This window comes from Daphnia pulex, chromosome 6 (genome assembly GCF_021134715.1).
Source record: "Daphnia pulex isolate KAP4 chromosome 6, ASM2113471v1".
NCBI classification, from domain to species: Eukaryota; Metazoa; Arthropoda; class Branchiopoda; order Diplostraca; family Daphniidae; genus Daphnia; species Daphnia pulex.
Window position 1 is genome coordinate 975,329 of NC_060022.1, and position 25,862 is coordinate 1,001,190.

The 25,862-nt window shown below is 44.8% G+C and overlaps 1 protein-coding gene and 1 long non-coding RNA gene across 3 annotated transcripts; both read left to right on the plus strand.

Annotated features, from left to right (window-relative positions):
• Positions 1 to 300: 300 nt before the first annotated feature.
• Positions 301 to 10,215, plus strand: LOC124196285 (T-box protein H15-like). 2 transcript variants are annotated; one of them, XM_046591222.1, is made up of 7 exons: positions 301 to 446; positions 1,035 to 2,833; positions 2,902 to 3,388; positions 5,075 to 5,510; positions 6,865 to 7,029; positions 7,257 to 7,333; positions 8,774 to 10,215. In XM_046591222.1, the coding sequence occupies exons 2-7, from the start codon at positions 2,602 to 2,604 to the stop codon at positions 9,594 to 9,596; spliced, it is 2,220 nt and encodes a 739-aa protein (XP_046447178.1). In that variant the 5' UTR covers positions 301 to 446; positions 1,035 to 2,601; the 3' UTR covers positions 9,597 to 10,215. The 2 variants fall into 2 exon arrangements, with proteins under 2 accessions (XP_046447178.1, XP_046447180.1); XM_046591224.1 differs by having other exon boundaries at positions 304 to 446; positions 1,138 to 2,833.
• A 6,063-nt stretch (positions 10,216 to 16,278) lies between these two features.
• Positions 16,279 to 21,495, plus strand: LOC124196286. Its single transcript, XR_006875644.1, has 4 exons — positions 16,279 to 16,431; positions 16,608 to 16,723; positions 16,927 to 17,150; positions 20,844 to 21,495. It is a non-coding gene; the product is annotated as an uncharacterized LOC124196286 (long non-coding RNA).
• The last annotated feature ends 4,367 nt before the right edge of the window (positions 21,496 to 25,862 follow it).

The window sequence follows — 25,862 nt, forward strand, 5'->3', positions numbered from 1 at the left end:
ATTTCTTTTTTTTAAAAGGCGAATATATACCCAAGATAAAATACAGCCATCAACTCTTTCTTCAAACAATCATTAACGCGCTTTAAACCCCACAGTGTGTAGTATGTGTGCGGTTAAAAATGAAGACACACACAGATAGAGAGGTTTTCCACGCAACTGCTTTTTATTCCAAATTACATTTAACGACTCGTAATGTTGCATTGCAAATTTTTACAAAATTTTGAGTCAATTTTCGACTCATTTTCGCAATCTGGCAAATGCAAAATTTGGTCCAGCAGATTGCAGACGACAATTTAGCAAAAGACCGCGAAAGACACACATGACGGAATGTGTCTCGTCTTTTCTTTTTTTTCCTTAATAATTGAGAGTTTGATAAAATACTAAAAGCCTAAAAGTCATAGATAAAACCTATAATAGTTCGCAACGGACATTCTACATTTTGGCAAGTATGTTTGTCTTAATTCTGTAAACTAGAGTGTGAATCATTTTGTAGTGTAAAAAGCTGGCAGGGGCAGACACAGATTTCACAGGCTTTCTTCCTTTTCAGAGGCCACGTTGGCCGAATTAGAGGAAAAATTGTATGAAAACGTTGATCATAATTTCAGGCATCTCAGAGTTTCTAGTCAAACACAAGTCACATGTTGGTTTTCGTAGGTGAAGTAACACTCGTGGAAATTCAATAACATTGAGGACTAGGAATCCATTGATTAAATTTTTTATTTGGTTGGAAAACTAGATAAAACTGAATAATAAGCTGAATATTTTCTAGTTTTGTTATCTTGTTCTAAAAAAGAAACCCCTGTTCATTTCATTTTATTACGAAAAACCAAATTATTTAATTCAGTAAAATTTAGTTTTGTTTCAATTAAACTTATAACACTACTCCTACATCCTTTTTTTTCAAAAATACATTATACTTTAATTGATATTTAGAATATGAAATCAACTCAAGATTGATGAACGATATACGAGATTTAATAGGTTGCAAATGTATTCTATTTCAATCCATTCTTCTCAAATCTCTTTATTTGCAGGTCCTTTTAAAAAGAGAAGAAAAAAATGGTGAACGGTTTTCGAGATGAAAGAGAAAATCAGCAAACAGTTTCATTGTTGTGTGTGGTTCTTTTTTTTGAACAGGGCCATTGATGACTGAACTGCCACGAAGCATTTTAAAGCGAGCACAACGCGATGAATAGGAAACTATTGAATTCGAATTTGCTTTTCTTCTTTGAATTTCGGTCGAGGATATGGCGACTGCAGCCTTGGAAGGGGGTGGCCTGCTGCTGCTGTTCCTCTCTCTCATGGCTGCCATCCGACGGGGTGTCATCGGTCATCTGCGATCAAAAGAGCAAGTTGACGGCCGCATTGACATCCAAACGTCAACCGTTTATACATAAACAGACGGACTGAATGAGAACTTTCCTTAGAGGCAGTAATGCGGCGCATAGAACCTCCACCCATCCAAATACCACACACGTTTAGACAGCCAAAACCTACACAAGACACCACCGACCGGCGTACGATGAGGAGAAATCAGCTGCGGTTTTCAATTTCTCGACATTGAAAACGAATCTCCTTTTATGCCTGCGCCAAAACGGTAGAATATTAGATGTCGTCTAAATATATATACCAGCAGCAGCAGCACAAGCCAACGACCATGTTACACCAAGGCACTTGACCCATTCAAACGTCAACGCGCGCCATCTGTTCGCCGCTGTGGAATGTGTCTGCGGCGACGAATAATATAAGAGACGGTGAATATCCACACATGGCCACACGGGACACACACACATGGCCGCAACGGACAAAGGAGCATTATCAGACGCAGAAGAAAAAAGAAGAAGAAGTGTTTGTGTGCAGACATCAACGGAGATGAAGTCTATTCCAGTTGTGTTTATGTGGCGCAGCAGCAGTGGCCGTGCGACGTGTCTCACAAGAGGAGCGATGGTGGGGGCCGATGCGATAATGCGACGAGCATCATCATTCAGCATCAGCTGGAGCGGCGCGTCGGTGGCATCGACCTATCACATCATCACTTACTCGTGTCGGGCTGCCGATTGGTCGACGGTCAAACCCCTCCCATGCCAGTCCCGTGCCCACCTACCGTCCGTCACCTTCCCCCCACCACCGCAGCTCATTTCCTCCTCCCTGTGCCGGCCCCGCCCCATTCTCTAATCTTTTCTCGCTCCCCACCACCACCTCCTCTCCCTCCCTCTTTTCTTCTACGGCAAACCTTACCACCTATTTCCAAAGTCGCACGGACTTGGTCCCGCGGACGGCTCCAGCTCAGCAGTCTCGGCTGCCTCAGTAGCCGCGTCAGTTCTGCACGTCGTTCAATCCCGCTCCCGTTTTTTGGTTTTCTTTTGTTTTTCGTTTTCCTGTCCGGAAATTTCGTTTTCACTCGGCTTTCAACCAGAATTTTGGGTCGCAGTTTCCCATTCAACTTTCGACACCTTCGCTCGCATTTGCCGTTTACAATTCCGCCAGATTTATCGATCCTTTGTTTTCGTGTTTCGTTGCATGTGACGATCGTTTTATTGAAATTGAATTTACAAGTGAAAAGACACGAATTTTCCCCCGCAAAAATTTTGAGCTTACAAGATGCTGCCGGTGAGTGCCAGTGATGATGTTGGTGGCAACGCCATTCAACAGCAACCACTACAACAACAACAACAGTTTATCCATGGCCAGCACTCGAGATCAAAGGGTAATTTCTCCATCGCCGCCATCATGGGACATCACGTGACTCACGAATCCCGACCCTTTGCCATGGAAGAGCTTTCGCCGTCGCCTCCCAGAAGCATCCGCCGCTCCTCCGTCGATCCATCGCCAGGTAAAATCGATCAACATTCATTCCATTTTCTAACGAATACTAACGTCAATATAAATCGTCCAAAACAGATTCAGACAGAGCCATGAAGGAGGACACGGTGGAGGAGGAAGACGTCGAGTCTTCGCTGACGGATCACGAAATCGACGTCGAGGACATTGACGACGACGGGCCTCTTCACTTGACGGGCAAAAGTGGTGGCGCCGTCCATCTGCAGCGTCACCGCCACCAGGGGAGCCATTCGACTCTGCGGTCGTTCAAAGAGGAAGACGACGACGAAGAAGATGAAGTGCTGGACAAAGAAGAGATGGTGGACGAGGAGGACGTCGGTGGGCCGCCGGTGGGTGCAGTCAAGTCGAAGAAAAAGTCTGGCAAGAAATCTGGCGGCAAATCGAGCGGAAGTGGCTCGAGCGGCTCCTCGTCCAGCTCCAATCCGCAAATCAAACCCAAGTGCAACTGCGAGCAGCTGCAACTCGTCGACTGCCACCTGGAGACCAAGGAATTGTGGGATAAGTTCAACGAATTGGGCACCGAGATGATCATCACCAAAACCGGCAGGTCAGTTATATCCTGGTTATAGCCATCCATCACTCTGCAAAACCCCAAGGTCCATACCTTTCAGTCGAACCCCAAAACAAAAGAACATTCCACACTATCACAATTGAGTTGGTTGTTTTGCCCACCAAAACTTTTCCTCCTTCGCACCCTCGTCTGCACACGCCCAGCAATCTCCCAATCCCATTGTCATCTTGTGCTGCGTGCAGCGTGCAAAGCGTCACGGATTTTATTGAGACTGATGGGGGAAATGGTCGGCGAATATCAGATCGATCAAAATGTCGTTAGATGGGCAAACCAAACAAACCGGAATGATATCCGCACTTATCTTCCGCCACGATCCCCCCACGCAGACGACGACTAACCGGTCGGGATAACTACAGAGGGGCAGGCATTTCAAATTACATTTCTTCTTATCTTGTTTTATCAAAACAATTCTTGATATTCTCGGGGTTTTTTATATTTTTGTTTGGATCGAGTTGACTATTGTCTTTCCTTGTTGTTGTTCTCCTTTGATTTGGATGGCGTGGTCGATCGAATAGTTGGCATTTCTACATTGTATTATATGCGCGACCTGACTAGGCGACTATTGCAGCCTGGACGGGCTGGCTGGAGGAAGGTATTCGGGGCCGAGTGCCAGACTGCCAGCACAAGGATCCAACAGCTACGGCGGCGATGATCTATCCATGATTGATAGGCTTCAAAGCGCGTGCTGGTAGGTCTCACACCCAAAGTTCCTAGCGGCTAACGAGTAGACAACGGCGTCGTCTCTGATGTGTGTGCGACTGTCGCCCCCCCATCCAACATTTCGGCGACGGCCCCCAAAAAAGAAAAGAAAAAAAACGATCGTTGTGCACGCAACTCTCGACGCGGGAGCGGGCGTGTTTTCTCTTTGATGACAACAAGTTTAGAGCTGCTGCTGGCGGGCTGCTATACACGCACACAGGCCAGTAGCAGCAACAGCTCAGAGGGCCTCACGGCCTGTGTGCACTAGCTGCTGACTATTTCCGCTTGTTGAAAGATGACTGTCGTTGCCGGGGCCTCTGCCGGATGATGGCATTCCAGCCGATTCCAACAAGCATCCAGGGCCGGTTGGAATGGCTCTCGATGCTTTATGATTCTTTATTGGAGCTTAAATAACTTTCGGGGGGCAGGGAAAACTATGCCCAGTGTGCAACGCTTATGAATAATATCTGCTCGAGTATGCCGAAGCAGCATCAACCCGTCATCTGCTCGTGCCGACATAGAAGAAGAAGAAGAAGCAAAAGTTGCGAGAAAAAACTCGAATCATCTCCAGAGCCAGAGTCGCTTGGCTTTATAATCTACAACCTATTTTGACACGATGCCCAGATCGCACTGTCAACTGCCCGTGTCTATATGGGGGTATTTTTATGTGCACTGACAGCAGGCGCACAGGCATACCTGTTCAGTCCCTTCAGTCCAAGGGACTGAAAACTTTGCCCAGGACTCTTATCGTCGTTTGTTGTGGGTTGCCTCCGTCCGTCTATGCGTTGGCTTCAACGACCGAACACGCAGCGCAGCAGGGCGTGTTAGACGTGTGGGGGCCAACATCTTTTATCGGCCCCCACACCATAAGCTTTTTTTTTGTCTTTTAAAAAATGTTGTTCATCTTCTTGTCATAACTCTCGCTGACTTTTAAACTCTTGGACGATTTCATGACCCAAACAGGCGAATGTTCCCGACGGTTCGAGTCACATTCTCCGGGGCGGTGCTGATGGCTGAGAGTTCGCAGCTCCAGCAGCAGCAGCAGCAACGCACTGCCAGTGATTTGCTGATGACGCATCCGCACCATCCGCTGGCCTACCACCACCACCACCTCCAGCACAACAACAACTTGCATTTGCAGCATCATCAGACTCTTGGTCAGCAGCAGAGCCGAGTGCGCTATTTCGTCATGCTGGACGTTGTGCCGGTGGACAGCAAACGCTACCGCTACGCTTACCATCGTTCTTCGTGGCTGGTGGCCGGCAAAGCCGACCCGCCGGCCCCGGCCCGTCTCTACACTCATCCCGACTCGCCTTTCACTCCCGATCAACTCCGCAAGCAAGTCATCTCCTTCGAGAAAGTCAAATTAACCAACAACGAGATGGACAAACAAGGACAGGTATGCTTAAATCATCATCTTCTGTACATCCAGCATTAACTGAATTATTAGGCCGACAAATCGAAATAATGCTAGTCATAATAATGAAAGAGTCATTTTGAATTTCGCGCTCCGGTATAAAAGTGTCAAGGGCTGGATATGAGGCACGTGCGTCGAGCAGCGCAACTCGAATCCGTTAATGTCAGTCTGGTGCATGACGCTAGAAATGCGAGAAAGGGGAGAAAGCAAATGGGAATTGTCGCTTTGTATTTCATCGAGCGATGAACGTCAGAATGGGAGGGTTGAACAGTCGCAGACTGGCACACTCCGTTTGTATCCCTTTTGTGCATCAGCTAGTAAATATATCATGACGCGGGGTCTATCCTATCCCTACCAACAAGTCTCAACTGTAAACGAATCCTTTGGCGCGGAAACCTAATAGCTTCAATGGACTTTGAAAGAAACGCAGTACTATACACATAACATGTGGGGACTGATGGAAAAGCGACGCCCCTCGTCCGTAAGCCGTGAGTGTATTGCACAGAGAGGAGGTGACGGGAACGGACGGTACGAGTTGTAAGTGTCTCTCACGTCATCCGGAATTGTCTTACCTCCTCCACAAGAGCAGCAGCAGGAGCAAAAGACTCTGTTAGCCCTCCTCCTCCTGGTACAGTGTCACTTTGCTTCCCCCGCGCTCATTTATTCTGTTTCTGTCCGGTAACGGTGAGAGTGTGTCGCGCAGCTCCAAGCCAAAGACGCCGGATGATGAAGTGTCACTTCAGCTCAACGAAGAACCTCATTAGACGTGGGCCTGTACACTCGTTTGTACAGTTCCTACGAAAAAGAAAGAAAAAGAAACAAGAGTCTCGTCGCTTAAGCGTAGCTAAGGAAAGAGAGAGAGAAAAGGAGATAAGTTGATGACCGGACACACATTGCAAAGCAGCAAGTGAGCGGAAAATAACGAGCTAGTCTCTTTAACCGGCCGCACAAGGAGATGTGGTAGATAGTTCCGCACCAGCCCCATGCTCGACACACTCTAGTCTATATATGCATATGGACGATGTGGGTGGATATAAATAGGCCCACCCTGAGCTGCTGCTGGGGCTTCTCCTCGACACGGGTGGTCTCTCTATCCTCTCTCGTGGGTATAGCTTTAACCTTTGAACCCACCCACAGCAGCCCCAATTCTTACAAGACGACATGGGCAGCATCCCTCCATCCTATTCGATGTGACAAATTAGAATTGCAACCTCATCCGCATAGTTGGCCCCCTCCAATTTACGACATCCGCATCGACTTCCGGCGTTGTGCATTATTCCAAATTTCCAAATAAGTCTAACATAACCAAACATCAATTGTTTCTCCCGTCGTTTAGATTGTGTTGAATTCGATGCATCGGTACCAACCGCGAGTGCACCTCGTCCGGCGGATGGAAGGCGACACGACTCGGCCGATCGTCGACTTGGAGCGTGAACAATTCCGCACCTACGTCTTCCCCGAAACGGTTTTCACCGCCGTGACTGCCTATCAAAACCAGCTGGTATGTCCTATTGAAAAACAACTAAAAATGAAAAATCCAAACCGGTTACAAAAATTCCGATTTCGATTCTTTTTCCGCTTGGCTTGTTTACATCATATGATATCTTCACCTTGTTTCACAAAGTGACAAAGTCACCAGCTGTATATTATAACACGTTCATATCTATATTCTCCTCACGCATCTACATTGATTCACGTACATAAATTTTCTGGGGCTGCTCGTTTCAGATAACCAAACTCAAGATTGACAGCAACCCGTTCGCCAAGGGATTTCGCGATTCTTCCAGACTCAGCGATTTCGACCGGTAAGTTTTGAATTGATTTGATTTCCAGGGCGTTTGGGGTCCAGCAACTAGCATTAGACTGGGAATCATCTGCTTGAGCTCATTTTCCAAAAAGTGAATCCAGAAACAACCACGAATTAGACACGCACGGCAGATATATCTGATTAAAGAGAGTGCCGTGAGTGGAATGCTCACGGTCTCTCTACAGAAATTTCATAGGCACAAGTTAACGACCATCCGACACGATAGCAATTCATTATCTGTCGCCGCGTGGGCAGGCCCGGTCGGCCACTCATATAACTGCTGCCCAATAACCACACGGTGGTGGTGCGTTATTACTATACACGGATGCTTGTTAGCATGCAGATCGCCAACGGCCAACGGCCCGTCGTCCAAATAGCTGCCTAGATGATTCCCCCTTCGTCTGTTGTAATAAAGCGGCGGCGGTGGCGACGGACGACGCTTCAACATCTTGGCAATGTGGGCCGGGAGTTTTATCATGAAACGGCACCCACAGCACCTGCCGCCGCTCTGCGTGAAACCTTGCGTCCAGGGCGAGACGAGTTCACAAGTCGACCAACAAATTTTTAACATCCAATTCTTTTTGGGGGGTGTACATAGGCTGGTGGGAAGAAGAACGGCGAGGCTGTGCTCTGCTAATGTCTAATTAATTGGAAAGGCTCGGAGATGGGCTGTTGGGAAGGACGGAACAAAACAGCAATATAAACGCGTTCTTCTTCACATTAGACGTCTGTGTGTGTAATAAAAGTGGAGCTTATAGACTCGAGAAGAAGAAGGGAAAAAAGGGAAGGCGCGGGAGGTCTGGAATGATGTTATATTTAGATAATCGGGCGGCGTGAAGAGAGAGAGGGGAGAAGAAGAAGAGCGTTGGGCCAACAGTGTATTAGCTAGTTTAGAAAACGAAATGAGACGACTATGGCTTTGCAAGTATGCGGGGATGAGTCCTTGTTTGCTGCTGGGCGAGATTGCCGACACACGAAACAGCTCATCAATTTTTCCAGCCAAACCCGAAATCACGGAATGAAAGAGAAAAGACTGGCCAAGACAAGATGAGCAAACTTTTCAATTATTGAAGTTGTGGAGAATAGGATATATAGAAGAGAGACACGCCAAGTCAGTTCATAAGACAGTACCGTACCCCGCTAACCAAGAGCACATATCACCTACGTAGATAGGCGGCAGTCGGTTTCGTTGCGCTCTGTAATTAAGTCGCACATCTTGTGATCATCACACCCAAAAAACACAGCGTCATCCATTTCGGTTGATTCCAGGGCGGCTCGTTTCATTCGTTTCTTCTGCTTCTGGCCCTCATTGAAAAGGCAATCCTATTATTAATTCGTGAATGTAGACGAGTGTATAGTAGTTATCTTTATTTAACACCGTGTGCGTTCAGAAATGCCTGGAAATTGATTGCCATTGTGATTTTGTAAAATGTTGTAGGGACGGAATGGACGGCATGGCGGATTACATTCGAGCGCCGTCGCGGATGTTTCCAGACGTGTCGGATTTCGAAGCGGCCACTGGATTCCTCAACAGCGAAAAAATGCGAAGCCTCGGCCTCCACCATCCGCACAATCAGCATCCGTTCGGGGCGCCTATCCACCCGCAACATTCGAACAATCCTCGGCTGCCGCCCATGCCGCTGGCCACCATCCAGCAGCACTTGTTCGCCATCCAGCAGCGCACCAACAGTTACCCGATGATGCCGTCACCGTCGGCCACTTCCGGATTACCTGCCAACGGTGGCGGAGGTAATAATAATAATAATCAGCAGCAGATGCTGCCAATCCCGTTCCCGCACCATTTGCTGTCGCAGTGGACGCTGGCCGCCGCTGCCGGATTCGGTTTGAATCATCTGGGGCTCTTTGGACTGGGAGGTTTACCCAGTGCCGGATTGACTGGCTTGCAGCAGCAGCAGCAGCAGCAGTCGAGCGTGAATGCAAGTGCGTCGGTCTCGCCTTCACAGTCGACTCGACAGCCGAGTCCAATGACCACCACCAGCACGCCGCCTTCGGTTACGGCGACTGTCACGGGTTCGTCCGTCGCTCACCTGCCTTGCCTGTCCGGCGAGAGGGCTGAGACAGCATCCAACAGCATCTTGAAGGGTCACAATCCATCTCACTCCCGCCACCGATTCAGTCCCTATCCGCCGGCCATCGCCAGCAGTAAGACTCATGGCAGCAGCAGCAGCAACTCGGATGCTGCTGACCCGTCGGAACGCTCACCTGCTCCGGCCGGTTCTAAACTGATTTTCGATAAATGAACGGGATAGGCGACATTAAAAATTAATATCACAGATGGACAAACAAGCTGACATCCGTCTTCTGCACCAGAACATAACGTCACCTGACGCAGATGTGTGGATTGTCGATCGTCTTTTCTCGACCCAGCCGCTTGTGCTCGTCATTGAATTTTTCTTTTGATTTTTGTTTGACTTTTTTTTCTCTCACTCGTTCGGGTGACTTCCACCTGCCGATTATTGGTTGTTTATTTATTTATTTTCCCCATTTCTTATTGGCGTTATTATGATTATCCCGACACTCAATATATTTGCAGTGTTGATTCGTTAATGGTTTCGTCCTTTTCATTTTGTTGTTATAGACAATTCTTCATGTTGATACGTACACAGTTTAACTAAGTATATAAATAGAGAGTTTTTTCTCGTCGCATTTTGATCTTGTTCGTCGGTTTGGCGTATATTTTGTCTCTCCAGAAATGTGGTGCTTCCTCCTACCCTTTTCTTTTCTCCCTTTTCTCTTGTAAAATCAGTTCACATTTGGTTCGTTCTGGTTCGTTCGCCTTCCGCTCGAATTGTTTCGGCTTTTCCCCCCTTGTCGCGCCTGTACAGTCCTTATTATATACTTTATACACACTAAATGGTTCGTTTTAATGTTCTTTCTTCCAATAAAAAAAGAAATCGGAAAACATTTTTCGACAGAAAATTCACCACAGCGCATTAAACAAAAGCTATTTTTATTTTATCAGCCAGGCCTACTATACTTTAGTGTACAGTACACATAACTTTCTATACTGCGGGTGGTTGAATTGTTATTCTTTTCAATAGCTTTGACGTACCAGAACGGCACTTTGGGGGTCGTCAGGTATCAAGCGCCATTAGCCAAGTGAAACCTGGAAATTTTTTCAACCACACGTACTATCGAACGTACTATGCACCATTTTCAGGTGATTGCCGCGTACACTCCCACAACAACGAAAAATGAGATTGTTATTACGAATCCTAAAGGGGATTGAGATGTAATTGTTTCCCATAGTCACGCTGCTGCTCGCGTAAATCGAAATCAAGACATTTTATGGAGTTTGATCCCTATCTGCATTCTGCAATAATAGGCGCTTGATTGTGTAACAAATAAAATACCAGAGACTATAAATAAATCACTTGGATCAAAATGTTTTACCCTGAGAAGTGATGTAATAATAGGAAGTCTCTTTAATTCCAGAAGAAATAAAGGGAGTCGCCGATAGTCTATAAACTACGCATGCAAGCCGATGCTTTAGACATTGCCGTGTGCATTTATTGTGATCTCACAAATTGGGTTGGGTTCGAGATATTACGTCCAGATAGGCGGTGAATGCATGGAATTACACATTTCAAAAGGGAATATACGCCCAGATGACAAAGTCAGACTCGCTTGAATTCAAAATGTAGCTTATAGATTATATCGATGTGTGTACACATAAATGTACACACGTCTGTAGCTATACAGAGCCTAGCTAGCTCTATACGGTAGGGAATGTAAGCGCGATGGCGTATCACAATTAACCCGGCTATTGTGTCGAGTCGCGAGCGCAGCTCAGCAATTGTGATGTGCCGGCATTTCTACGATTTTCCGATGGGCGCTCTTGTGTTGTATATAAATAACAACAACAACAAACCACAAGTATTATTATATATCGAAATAGACTGTCATATGTGGGCGCGAAAAAATTTCCAGCTGATTCACCGCCTAAGCGATATCGCGCGATGAATCCGACACCCCAACTTCTTATATTCCAGCGCCTGCAGCACCCAACCCAGCCGGCGAAAAAACACCTTATTCCCAGCAACCAATCAATTACTTCAATTTCTCTCTCTCTCGTCTCTCGTCTTTTCTTCCGCGTCTAGCTCCGGGTGCCAATTAGAGTGAGTATTGTTATGGAAAGAAATAACACAAGGGGGAAAAGGTATAGAGCTAGAGAGAGAGAGCTCTTGGCTGGGATCGGCTCTCATCCGGTGCAATGGCACACCGTACTATCCAGTAAACACTGACAGGCAGTTTGTATGTACCACACACTCTAAATATAGTCGGTCTATTATATTACAGCAAGCGCATTACAACAGACGCAACAGTCCGCTCTGATCGACAACAACAACAACAAAAGCAGAGACAGTAGAAGAAGAAGAAATGAAAATCTATTAAGTCTATTTAATGGTGTAAACTTTCACCAGAGAACTTTGCGGTATCCATTGACGATGAGTGCGGCCTTTTTCTTCCCCCAGTCTTAATGGTTTCCCCTTTTGCTCTCTCACAACAACAACAACAACAACAAGGGAAACAGCAGACAATCAACTCATCACCACTCAATAAAGCAGCTCGTCCAGTCTCATTACAACTCTTTTGTAGGTACTATTGTAGTTCAGCCTTGTATACAGCCAAGCAGCGTATAGACTAGGATGTATACATAATAGCGATAGATGTGGTGAGATCGACACTGATGCACCCAGTTCTCTCTTATAATATTCTATAGATAATAGCCCGGCCATTTGGTAGACCACACGAATGTCCGTGTGATATTAGATGACTGAGCTGCTGCCAGCGCCGGTGTTGATTGTATTATATACACCTTGGCCATGATTGAGGAGAGTGAAATCATCTCATCTATTGTTATATGTTGCCTTGTCTATTTGTGAGCTTGTTTGTTTCTTTCGGGGGGTGTATGAGCAGCCACTTTGGTTCGTATAGCACACTCGGTCAACCCTCCTTCCAGCACACACACTAATGATCTTTAATAGCGCCAAGGGAGGCGGAAGCTGCTGGCGCTCACAACTCCGGAAGTCATCCGAGCCCGACTTCTTTTTTTAAAAAAAGAAAGAAAAATACAAATGAAAATGCTGTAACAGAAACAAATACACGTATGTATGTAAGCAGCACCGGCAGCAGCAGGAGCAATACACACGCAGTGGTATTCAGACATGAACGCCACGGACGAAAAGCGTTCGTGTCGCGCTCGTTCTGGCTATCGGAATAACCAGAGAATAACTATGTAAATATAGCACCCGTTGTGTGTGTGTGTGTGTGTGGCTTAGACGTCGGCGGTCGGTCGGCGGTCGTCGAGTCTTGACACTCTTTGTCAAGCGTGACGCGCGCATATTTTGTCACGCTCACGCCGTCCCCTCTCATTTTGGCCTGTTCGCTTCCTCCCCACTATGGCCATCCTGCTGATGTATGTTGCATAGCCAGTGTTGCTATATACTATACTAAGTTACATGTATGAGAGGGATAGATATACTATACACTGCGGCATTCAGCATCTCTCTCACGTCTCACATGTGCATGGAAAAGGAAACATGGGGAGAGAGACGACGTCGACAGCCGCCGCCGCCCAAGAAGCGCCACCCACAGCACGGCCCCAGCACCTTGTGATTTTAGAAGAAATCCTTCACCGAAATAAATAAAAAATGATTGAAGGGAAATATGCGGGGATGAATGTGAATTATGGGTCCCGAACAGTGTCGTTCCCCGATTTGGTCCACATCAACGAGTCACGCCGTTCTCTATCTGCTCGTTCCAACTCGGATGGATAATGGCCAAAACCTGCTGCTGGCTGGCCGTATAATAGAATGTCTGGAGATTAGAGACAATCCAACAGATAGGCAAACTGTCGAATGACGTCACATAACACACCGTTCGTGTATATAGATGCGCAAACGACAATTATTAAGCGGAGCGTGTCAAAAATAAAGATTGAGGTATTTCGGGATGTCCAAATATTATTGGTGGTGGTAAGATTGAAGGATGAGCCTAACAATTCCATAGCAAGGCAAGCCGAGACTTTTGCCGAGGGATGAGATGTCATTGATAAAAAAGAAACTGCCAAAGCTGTTGAACGACATCTTCCTGAAACTGGGCCCGTCTTTTCTGTCTTATCTGCTACTAGTCTATATACTCACTCACCCTGTGCTCTGCCGTCGTCGCTAACGAACTCTCTGTATGTTGGCTGATTACGACCTCCTCTCACTATCTCGCTCGTATAGTCGCGCCCACATATAGAAAACAATTCAAGGAAAAGAGAGACAGCAGCTAGTCGAGTTGAGAAGAAACAAAAGTCTCGAGCTGCTGAGACTGGCGTGCGGTCGTTAGTCGCGCGATGACAGACAAACGATTCCTAATTACATATCTCTCTGAAAAGGAAGAAAGAAATCAAGACAGGCAAAAGAGAAAAGGAAATACGAGAAAAGAATGGCGACAGTAGATCTATATATGTGTGGGGTGGATAGATAAGGGGGGACATTCTTCTCTCTCTCTCTCGCCTATATTTATATATGCGCCCCGTGTGTGTGTGGGTGGGTGGTGTGTGCATGCATGTATAAATATAAATGTAGGAGTTTTGGGTGTGCAGCATTGGATATGTGTGACTGGCTGCTGCTGCTGCTGCTGACTTTGGCACGTCGCTGGTCGCATGTCGTCAAACTAGCGCGCCGTCTCACTCTCTCTCGCCTCGGCCCGACGACACCCCCAGCACCGACCGTCATCGAGGCATGTCTCGGTCATTGCCAACACACAGCAGCCCCCAAAAGAATAACCTGTCCAGCACCATCTTCATTGCTAACTCTTCTAGCTCCCATATGTATATATACGTGTCTAATAAATATAAGTGATGGGCAGCTGCTGCTGGCGGGGCCATTATTTAGAATTGCACCGACTCGTTTTCTGCATCTCCTTTTGGGTTTGTTTCCTATAACCATCCCGCTCTCTCTGAAACAATTTTGACGTTCGTTAATCAAAGCCATCGCACTACCACCAGTCACCTTTTTCTTTTTCTCGACTTTTTTGTTTCTTTTTGTTTTTTGGCTCCGGGATGGATACACATCATCCGCTCCTGGAGCAGCGGACGTGTAAATCATCCCATCTGATTTATGTGGGCTAATCTAATATTCCGAAAAACAAAAACCAGCAACAACAACAACAAAATATCAAAGATATATATAAGAGAAACAAACACATACAAGAGACAGTTGGAATATGTAAAAGCGTGAGCGTGTCTTGTATATAGTACACCTTTTGCTTTGACGTCAAAAATTCATTATCTATCAAGAGCGAAGGGTGAAATCAACTGGAAAGTTTCTTCGCGCATCAGGTGAGACCAAAACAAATTCCAACGACAGCAGATTGTCTTTTATTTTTCTATTTTATTTTTTCAATTTAAAATAGAATTGATTTTTCAGCTCCATTTATAGCTCGAAGCTCAAAATTGGAAATGACGCGTTTATTCCCTCCAATCATCCGGGAGATAATTAATCAGCACACGTCGGCTTTGTATTACGCGCGGTCAATTCTAATGATTGATGACGACGACATTTTTTCGAACAGTTTTCAAAAAGTATAAATTTGCAACTTGGTGAAGGTAGATAGAAATGAATAATTACAATGTAATGAATGCGCGTTGTTACTCGTTAAGCTTCGTTGTCTCTTTTGAAAGTGTGTTTGTTTTGACATGCAGCTAGGCGCTTTGCGATATATTTCAAAAGTCAAAAGAACCAAAAGAACTACAGTGGAAAAAAGACTGAGAGCTGCTGGCGCCCATTCAAAAAATGATGAGCGCGTCGCAAGTCTCTCCGCTCTGCACTGCCTCTCGCCACCGCCGCAACTCACGACCGAGTTCCATTCATTCCTGGCGAGAGTTATATATGTATTTATGTCGTCGTCTCTAAAAAGTACAGCAAACAAACCAAAACAAAAAATAAAAAGGGAGATAAACATGTATATACGAACCTAATATAACAAGACAAGAGCCAAGCAAAAAGCAGAAAAAGAATTAAAGAAAGGAAAACACGCAGCAGTCGGGATAAAAAAAGTCTAGCCTATATTCTATAGCGCGCACAAGAGTTGAGAAGTAGCGATGGAGTAAATAGACGAGGCTAAACTCATTTGACAGCGTCGTCACGTGTTGATTTAGGACGCTCCTTTTTTTCCTCTCCACCCTTTCCGAAAAAAAAAAAAAAGTCATTCACAAAAATATTTAAATGTACACATAAGAGAGACGTGAGATGACGGAAGGGCGGACAACACACGAACTTTGGTGTGGCCGGCACGTGCGGCCGTCAGTTACTTCAAAGCCATTTCGCTCGTCCATTTTTTTGTGTTTCCATTTCTCAGCTGCATCCTCCTTTCAGAAAGATGAGCAGCCCTTATTCATTGAGATTATTATGTATCAGAGATTTTTTGGGGACTCATTCATGCCGCTGCTGCTGCTGCTGTGTAGAGGATTCGTTTATATATAAACTATGTTTACACAGTCTCGGTTGATGAATGAACCTGATTGGTTACGGTATAAACCGAATATAAGGGCTGACGTTTGAACTTTGTGTGGGGAAACTTTTAGAAACTCAGCCTACTGCATTTCTTTCTTTTCTCATTCCCAACCGCAGGACACTGACGATACAAAAGTCAAAACAACATTTTTCACACACAAATACGGGATCTCACCGTTAAAGTTCATTATTCCCTTTTGGCTTTCAAGGGGGGTACTGGAGGGTCTTATTGTGGCGAATTCGGTCTTAAAGTAATTATCTGCGGGTTCAATTTTCAATAGTTCAATTTTTTATTATTATTATCGATATCTAAATATTCGTTAATTTGGCGCGCAGCACAAATAAAAGATAGTGTCGTCTGCTTTGGTTTTGTTTCACAGTTTCGTAAAAGAGACAAAGTTGAAGCCTCTTGAAGGTTCTAAAGAAAACGGAAGAATAGTTTTTTGGAAACGTGGCTGCAAGAAAAATAGCAAATTTAAATTATAAAAGTTTGGTCGTCGTGTCAACTCTGCTGGTCGCTTCTCTTCATAGAATATGAGCTAAATACACACTCCATGCTGTTTGGCAGGTAAATATAAAACTAAGAATACAAATAAGGTGATTGTGGGTGCTAAATTAAAAGATAAACCCTGTTACAAAGATGTGAAATGTTAATTCCTATAGCTGACTAGCATTTATCATGTAAGCCCCAATTCAATGCACGGCAGTTTGTTTGCACTAAATGTAACTTTTTCTTTTGTTCAGATCTCAGACGAGAGCCAGTCATCATAACTACAAGATTATATGTATTTTTACTTGTGCTTCATGTCACCAGCACTCTCACAAGTCTTGTCATCAGCAACAATCTCACTATATCATCGGTAAGATTTTCATTACTTTTATTAACCTGTGTCACCTGCTACATATTCTAATGATGCATTGCATTAATGCAGTACATTACATGGACACCTTACATTCTCCTGTTTATTAACAATTATTGTTTACCTACTGTCTCATTTTCAACTTCTTTCCCTTGTTGTTTCTGCAAATAATTTTCGTAACCCATTTTCTATTTTTAATTTAGATAAACAGCATCCCTATTGATTGGCGAAACTACAGATATGTTGGTCGCATTCTTCCCCTTTTCTTTGAATCCCTTAGACTGTCCTCGTGTATACCCATGTGAGTGTGGGTGTATTCATGAAGTCATTCTTTCCCCTATACCCTGCCTGGTGGATTCAACTCTTCTCTTCTACGGCCCAATGAAGCACTTCAGGATGCCTGGCTGTGGATTTCCCAGGCTTAAAGGTAGGACGAATATTTATCTTTATTCTTTCTTTTGGACTGTTTGGTGGAGTTGATTATTAATTGTGAAATAGGAGGGAGTACGATTATTCCAGAGCTAGGCAGTTGTTTTCTCTCGCCCGTTTAATTTTTTTTACTCAGTAAAAGTTCATTAAATAAGTCGTTGGCAGATCAGCTAGCCCGGTTTTGTCAAATTCAAAAGTATTTAACTTTAAACACTTCAAACAAAAAGTACTAGAAAATGTTTTGACCAAGAGGGGCTTGACGACAAAACTCGTATGCCAGACATGTATACAAGTTGTACGCTTATGAAAATGACCTTTTCATGGGCACTAAGGCTTATCAAGGGGAGACAAGTCTCGCAGCTGAAAAGCCAAGGTATTATTACAGCAAAGAGTCCAATAGTACTGAGCATAATAATAGGCGATTTATTGATTTGACCAACTCTTATTACATCCAAGCTATTCAAACACCGCCCAAAACTCAAAGCGATGCATTATACAATTTAGTGAATGGGAGAGGGAAGAATAGGGGAAGACTCGATGCTGTTCAATACTCGACAATAGGAAGCAGACCTATAAACTGATCCATTGCGATGAATGTGTGTATACACAAACTCTTGAGTGGAGTGTCTTTCCCATTCTTTGCTGGCCGATCCTCTTCAGCCACAATAGAGGTTCACCGCCCTCTCAGAAAAGAGCCAAAGCAGCAGCTCATAGTTTAGTTCATGTGCTCCTCTGTTGTGTATATACCGTACGTACGTATATTATACCACGTGTCGTACTATTGCTTCCCCCTTTTTTTTGTTTCTTTACTATGCGATACTTTATTCTACTAGTTTAAGGTTTTCCTTCTTCTTCTTTAAAAAATAAAAAGAGATAAATAGTTGCTGGAGAATGGAGGCCGTGCCGTATGGGCCTCTGCCCACCAACACAATAGAGTGTCACGACGAGGGGGCGTTGTTACTTGTACGTGGCAGCAAACGACGAGGAAGCTGCGTGAGGTCGACCGGCGCCCTCCCAGCAGCTATTCGACGAGAGCCGAGTGAGAAAGAAACAAGACAAGCCAAGCCAAAAAAACGACAGAGAAATGCGCAGCTGGTATGGCGAGGGCTAGGGCAGGCGCGTGACCTTTAACACCGGCCCGTATATGCTGCACCGATATGAATCTACACATCCCTATGTATAGTAGCTCCTAACTCGGCTGATGCCTTCTCTTTTTCATAAATTTTCGATTTCGGTGAGGTATATGCGCGCCACAGAATTTGTTTTCCAAGCCAATCTTCAACGTTAAAAAGCAGCAGATAACTGTTTATATAGGCGGGTTGAGAGCCAGCTCGTGTCAACCATCTATACGACGCCCATTCTTCATTTTAGCCATTTTGATAGACATGTCTATTTTTAGGAAGCGAAATTTTCGGGATCGATTTTATGGGTTTTGGAAGACGATCGATCGGCTGATGGAACACTGGGGGTTACTTATTTCATTCTTATTAGCCGTATAGATTCATGAACTACCAGATTCAAGAGCCTTGTCGAGATCCCACAAGAAGCTTGTTGTTGCCGTGATAACACAATGCGTAGGGGGGGGCATACTTGGGTAGCATGTCGAGACCGTAAATACCTGTGCGGATTTGTTGGAGTTGACTGCCAATCCATCACCGAAGATGGATGGACGTGGATCCGATTGTAAGGGCGTAGGGGAAAAAGAGAGAGGGAGCCTATAACGGGCTGATTGGCCCGACCGCGAAACATCCATTAGCTCCGGCAACGGGCGGCCGAGCCCTCTGCTGCTGCTGCCGTACATTGCCTTGTGTCACACAATCATTGATAAATCAGTGACACGGTGCTACCACGGCCGTTCCATCAGGCCCCGTCCGTGCCACATAATATATATATATCGACGGCGGTGTGTAATGTACTTACACGCTAGACACACACACACACAGTGGCCTCATCCAATAATCATGGAACAATTTCCCCCTTGTCTTGTCGCGGTGTTCACACCATCGCTCTTTCTACCACTTTTTTTCTTTCTACCAAAACCAACCCAAACGAGGAGCTAGGGGGGTTCAGAGCTCGTACCGACTCACCCCCAACCATCATTAAAAGATTGAACGCTGCCCATTTGATATAAATATTTACATGTCTATGCTATTCCAGCACCCTCCTCTTTCCTGGTATTGGTTTCGACTGTCTCGTCAGATCCATATCAAATGCACATCGGATCATTACCAAGAAAGACGACGCCCTTTGTTGGCCGGTTGGTAATATAGCCCAACGTGACCGTCCAAATTCCCCGAGAATGACAAAACTATTTAGACTTGTATTAATCTGTCCGCTGTAAGCAAAATTGTGCGTCACTGCGCTGCGTTGTTGTATAGATGAACCATTTCGCTCAAGTATTCAACTGTGTCGTTTCCTAAATGACCATTCTTGTCTGGATGGATGTGCGTAAATAATGGTATATTTCTAGATGCACTCGGGAAAAAAGTATCTTGGTTTCAATTTGTTTTGATAAACGAGAAAGTTGACTGTTGATGAATTACAGAGTGAGGCGAGCGTGACAGAAAACACTAAGATCGTGCGAGGCGGTAACGTAACACAAAAGGACTGACCATCTTCAGGTCGCCCAGTCCGGCGTGATGTCTGCTATAACTCTCGCGGAGAGTGCTGGTGTTATATAGGAGGACTAAAGTGCCAACTTCTCATTCTTTATGGACAAAAGACAAATACCCCCCCACTTTGATCAACAGATCCGGCCCATATAAAGTGCAGATTGTCATTACCGAAAATATCAAATGATATTTCGATATACCGAACCTTATTGGCCCATCATATCATTTCAATTCCAATTCCCTGCCGTGACTTTTGCCCGTTAACTGGTACTCCCCCGCCCCTCCAAAGTTCTCACTTGAGTGGTATGGCACAACTCATTCATCACAACCATTTTAAAAAAATATACTACCGGTACACATACTTTTCGAGCTAAAAGATAGAGACATGTATGACGGAAAGTGTTATTTTGGCTCTTTTTTAATAAAAATGGAGGCGCGCGTACTGTAAGCACTTGAAACATGTAAGCCTATATCCGATAAGTTCAAGAGTAAAAAGCTTCCGGAACATTAAAAACTACGGGCACAACACACACACACACCGTGGTCCGTGTGTTAGTCGCGGCGCGGAACAACAAGACATAATAGGCGACTCTTCTTTTTCATTTTGTGAATGGCCGTGTTGTGGTGGGTGGAAAAGTAGGAGGGCAGAAAAATATTTTTCTTGAGACACCGAAATAAAGAAAAGCTCAACTCAAAAAAGAGGAAGAAAAGCGGATGGGGGGAAAATAAAAGAGAAGAAGAGAAAGGAGAGAATTCAGACACACAGAAAAAAGGAAAAACAGCTCCGTGAGTCTCTCGATCTATAGTGGATAGTTGATGGAAGTTATTTGCCGGGTTATCGGATTGAAAGATCGGGTGCAGTGCAAGTCGACGCATCGTATCGCCTCTGCTGCACAGAGCAGAGCATCAAGAAAAAGTAGCCAGCAGTCAGAGCCAAGAGGCAAACAGCCGGAATTGACCGTACGCCAAGGCGATAGTCGGCCATTTTCCCCCTGTATATAAGTGTTGTCCCCCCTGCTATACACGTCCGTGGGGCTAACACATGTACATACAAGATGATAAGTTTCTCTTTCTGACAGGTTGACAGTTGACTGACTTGCTCACCGTCAGCAAACGAGAAGGTGCGGAGTCGACAAGGTGAGCTCGCGCGGGCCAAATCTTCGATGAATATCATCGAATGCCGTCCAACTGATGCCAGCAACGGACCTCTTTTTCTTTTTATTATTATCAGTTGTATGTGTGTGTGTGTGTGAATGCGAAAGGAATCAGAAAAACGGAACACAAATCTCTTTCTCTCGTTTAACTCGGATAGATTTTCTCCCTTTCCAATTCGATAATAATACGCGGCAGAGCCGGCCGCAGGCCGTAGATACACACACACACACAGTACGTACGCTATCTAGGGCCCCCTATCTGATGGGATTCCTACGGCTATATGTATATCTTGATGGATGTGTACAACAATCCGATACGTGTTTTTACAGGCTGTGTTCAAGTCACTTTACTTTCTTTGACTTTCTTTTGCTGCTGCTGCCAGACGAGCGCGAGTTTATCACTGGAGCGACCTCCATACAAAACTGTACAGGTGCTGCTCAGACCCCTTTACATGCAACTTGTTTGAACACATAAACATCCTTAGCATGAGATATGTATAGGGATAAATAAGCTCAAAATTCTCTAAACTTTTTTATCGCGTTTCGGCTGTGTGTATCTGTAATTTTTGATTGCGAAAGGAATAACGAACGAGGATCTAGCGGATTCACCATCGACATTTAAATTTAATTTTCGGTACACATTTTTCTTGAGTCGATTTTAGGAAATCGATTGATGGCCATGGCTTAATTGAGTCAAAGTATAACAAGGCTGGGAGAGGATTACGCAACTGTTACATCAGGAAAGTTGTTGCTATGTGGGCAAGAATTGATGGCCTTTCACGGATCTGCTGCTCATGCTGTAAGATGAGAAACTTGGAGAAAATAATCTTACGCAAGCAGTGCGGGGTGTATACAACAAAGACTAGGCTATATATGCCCAGCAAATATACGTAAAAAAGCCTTCGAGTTAGCAAGTGGGAGGATATAAGGCGATCGTGTAACGTGAAATGACCAGCAGATGGGTTTTGGGGGGGTCCAGAAGGAAACCAATCATCGCAGTTCAGCGAACCACGTAATGAAGTTGCTGGCCGGTTTTATGGCGCAGGGCCTCCACCCTCTCCAACCGACTCTATTTAATGCGTTCTTATTTCACGAGTAACCGAGGCGATTTCCACAGTGCTGTCGACTTGCGAAAGATCAGCTGTTGATGGGAGGAGGGGGGGGGGGCGTCGTAACAACATCATAATAACTCTTGAACTGCAAATCTAACGCGCAGCTAGTGCTGGTGATGCGTCAAATATTCAAATACATTCTGTGCGCGGGAATGTCACCCAGCGTTTGAATAAGTGGCGCGTTTATGTTTCCCCTGCTGCACAGGGCACGCATGAATGGAATTCAATTAGAATTGATATAGCCCATAGGCTACAGTATGAAGTATATGGCCCCCGTGAGCAGGAGCAGCGGACTTTTGGCTGCCGAAGTTGGTGTTGCTGGCGGAAAGATGCTGGCGGGTTGACACATCGAAGGGGGGGGGGGGGGGCATTCATCATCGCTAGAGCTCTTTTCGATGGGTCATGTTTTTTTTTTCTCTCCAGAGTTTAGAGAAGGTTTGGCTGCTACATGCTTGCATAGTAGTGTCTGTCTAAAAAAGAGTAGGCTTATCGTATCTGTTCATCAGAATCGACACGTCAGGATTCCACAGGGTTTTTTCTCTTTTTCTTTCTCTGACAATGCACCTATGACCTCCTCCGCAGAGTTTCCGCTCCTCGTCATCCCTATTGCTCACCCTGATAGCCATCAAAAACCCCCTGTATATGGATATTACTAATCGATTTATCTAGTCATACCATCACGAGAATAAGAGTCACAGGCCGGACCGCTCGGCCGGCTCGGCTGAGAATTGTTTCGACGGTAACAGTCGAAGCCTTGACAAATCCCAGCGCTGGAATAAGAATTTAGACAGATTTTGATGTTTACAAGGCTTTTACCGACGACGTGAAGGCGATCATTCAACTTCCGTCACTTTTTTTATTGCGATGAAATCGAAGGAGATTAGATTTTTACGCGCTGACGCCGCTACCCCCCGAGAATATTTGAGACAAATGCTGTGAAATAAGAACAACAGCAAACGCCATGTAGGCTACAGTAGTCTAGAATCATTTGTGATAAAAGCGTTTCCGGAGCCAATTGGCGTGAAATGGACCCGCTGTGTTGCGTGTCGTTTACTTATATTATAACAACACCATAATATGTATCGTCTGTATTCTCGTGAGCTTCGGCACACAGCACCCAAGAGGAGGAGGCTCGTAAAAGTCTCTGCTGATGGAACAAGAGGAGGGAGAAAGCAGCCAGAGAGTGGGGGTCGGATGAAACTAACTGAACAGATTTACCAAGTGAAATTACCCTCGGGGATATATAGATCGTTTCGTTCACTCTGTTGCCTGTTGGGTCCCCTAACTCCCTGGGCTCTTGCGCGTTACTGGGCAGCACAGTAGATCGGAGCCATCTAGCTGTCGAGGGGATGTGTGCACGCGAATATCCTCGCAACGTGAAATCCCGAATAATCCAGCAAAAGTCGACAAGAGAATAAAAAAAGTAAATGGAACCATTTAGATGGGCTATATGGAGAAACACTGCTGCTGCTGCTGCTGGCTGGTCGTGTTTTTCCGTCCCCAGTTTCCTCATCGTCGCTCAAGCAATTTGCATTTCAACTTACCACCGTCAGTTTGATGTAGGCGGGTACGCGGCAGTCATGCTCAACACTTTATTAGCATATATATAGATCAGTGAAACTCTCGTTGATCCCCCCACTGCTCTGCTCTGCTCTTCTATAGTATATACGTAGCTACCGCCTTTGCTGATACTCGTCTCTCCAATGACTTTCTTGCGCATAATATACTGGAACGAGAAGATCCTCCGCTCCGGCTGACTACGTGACGCTTGGATTCAATCAAAACTCTCCACATAAATGCGAAACTGTTTTCAACCTCGCCTTACTACTTGTACTATCCTGATTTGATTATTCGAGGAGATACTACATATGGCCACTTCCTTGGTCTTATTTCTTTTACCAGTTGGAGTTGGAAAAGTAAAATCTGCAATGTAATTCACATTTTCTTCTTCCTAAATCAAAGCGCTAGGACCTTTTATTGGACTACATTTTCGAACAACAATCTTGTTTTTAAATTAATAAGAAAAAATAGAAATCAGAAAATTGTATTGTATTGTATAGGCCTATATGCTTTGTGATGTGTGTGTAGGAGAAAAACAGTTGGAACAAAACGAAATGATTATTTACTATTTAGGCCTCATTGTTTGATCGAAAATTAAGATAGCCCAGTTAATCAAGTCAATTTTTTTAAAAGAAAAACTGGAATAATAAATACATTTCTTTCGGTTCCTTCAGCTTGAACGGCAGGCAGACTGTTGGATTTGGTGGTTTTGAATGCATTGGATCTGAAAGCATAGCGAATTGTAGCGTTGGCAGTGGTGATCGTTATTTGCGGCCCCCAACAACTGACAAAACGTGACCCATGCAATCGTGTTGACTTAGCTTTTGGAGCTAATGCAGCAAAGGGAAATGGGGACTGATTGCATGATATCCTCTCACAGTGCCTGGCTTTCCCCTTTTGTCTCCTGCCCGACTGTATAGGCCCCTATACCCTTCACGCTATAATTTGGTCGGTAGGCGTTGGCGCTTGGCGGTATAAGTATAATACGGCGGAAATCCTATCAGGAGCCTATATTGACCACGAGAAAAACAGTCAACATAAATTTGACGCATTTACAAGTTGTAGTTTGTCCAGATATTGTTTTGTCGTTATCGTGAACAGTCCGCGTCAGTAACTAGCCAAGAAATGAACGGCAAAAATTGGTTTCATTCACATAACAGTCAATTAACGAACCAAAACTGTTTAATAACTTTGTTTCTAAACATTCCTATTTCTAAACTTACTGAAACTTTGATTTTGCTCGTAGTTATGTTTGTAACTTTATATGGGCCTAACTCCTAAGTATTGAACATAATAATGGCGTTAAGATGTCGAGATCCAAAATAGTTTTTTTTTTTTGGGGGGGGGGGGGGGGACTGCTGTTGATTTGAATGGTTTGACTAGGTCATCTGGTAAATCCAGCTTGCCCATAGTCCATACTACTGAAAAACAAGTTTACAGTTGAGATGAATATCTGCCGGCGGCCTGGCGCATTGATGGCGTCAAATAAAATAACGCGCACGCACGTCCAAGTGAGCGTTCGAGAAATGAGAGATGGGAGTAAGAGCCACGTGCTGCACTTGAGAAGAAACTCTGCCGGAATCGGATGCTGGGTTCTTTTGTCTTCTATTTCATTAGGATGATATTGAACAGACGGGAAATCTTGAAAAGATTGGACAGGGGGGTTAAAGAGTTGGGCGCTGAGTACGCCAACGTCCTCTTCTTATTCCATTTCATGAAAAACAGTTGCGCCCAGGCACACGCCGTCGGCTTTCGGTGGATAACAATGGCACCGCCGATGCTCGAAAGCGCACAACGCCGACGATAAGAAAATCGCTTCGTAAATATCAGGTCAAGTTTCATTCTTTTTCCTTTAGTTCATGGATGGAAGTTGCGAGAACTGTATATCTGGCATGTCTGCAGCCATAGACTCGTTATGTAGTGTGCAATTAAGAGGAACGCGATTTAATCGACTAGGTACTACTTTTTTCTGTTTTAAATAATATGTGTTTTGTGTTAACATGTAATCAACCCACTCGATTTTTTGTCCGTTGTTGTTTTTGCAGGCAAAAGGAAATATTCGAAACTCTTGTTTGTCTGACATTATGAGGTTTCACTTTCCTTCCAGAAATGCAATAGTAACAAAGCTGGGTAGCGACCGAGAACATGAAAACCAAAGTTTGGAAGTTACTGAAAGAGTTTACTTTTTTTACGTGAATTTTACGAGGTAATAGTAAAAAAAAACCTTTCTTAAAGTGCTGAACGTAGAGTTCAACGAATGTAGTATAAGAAG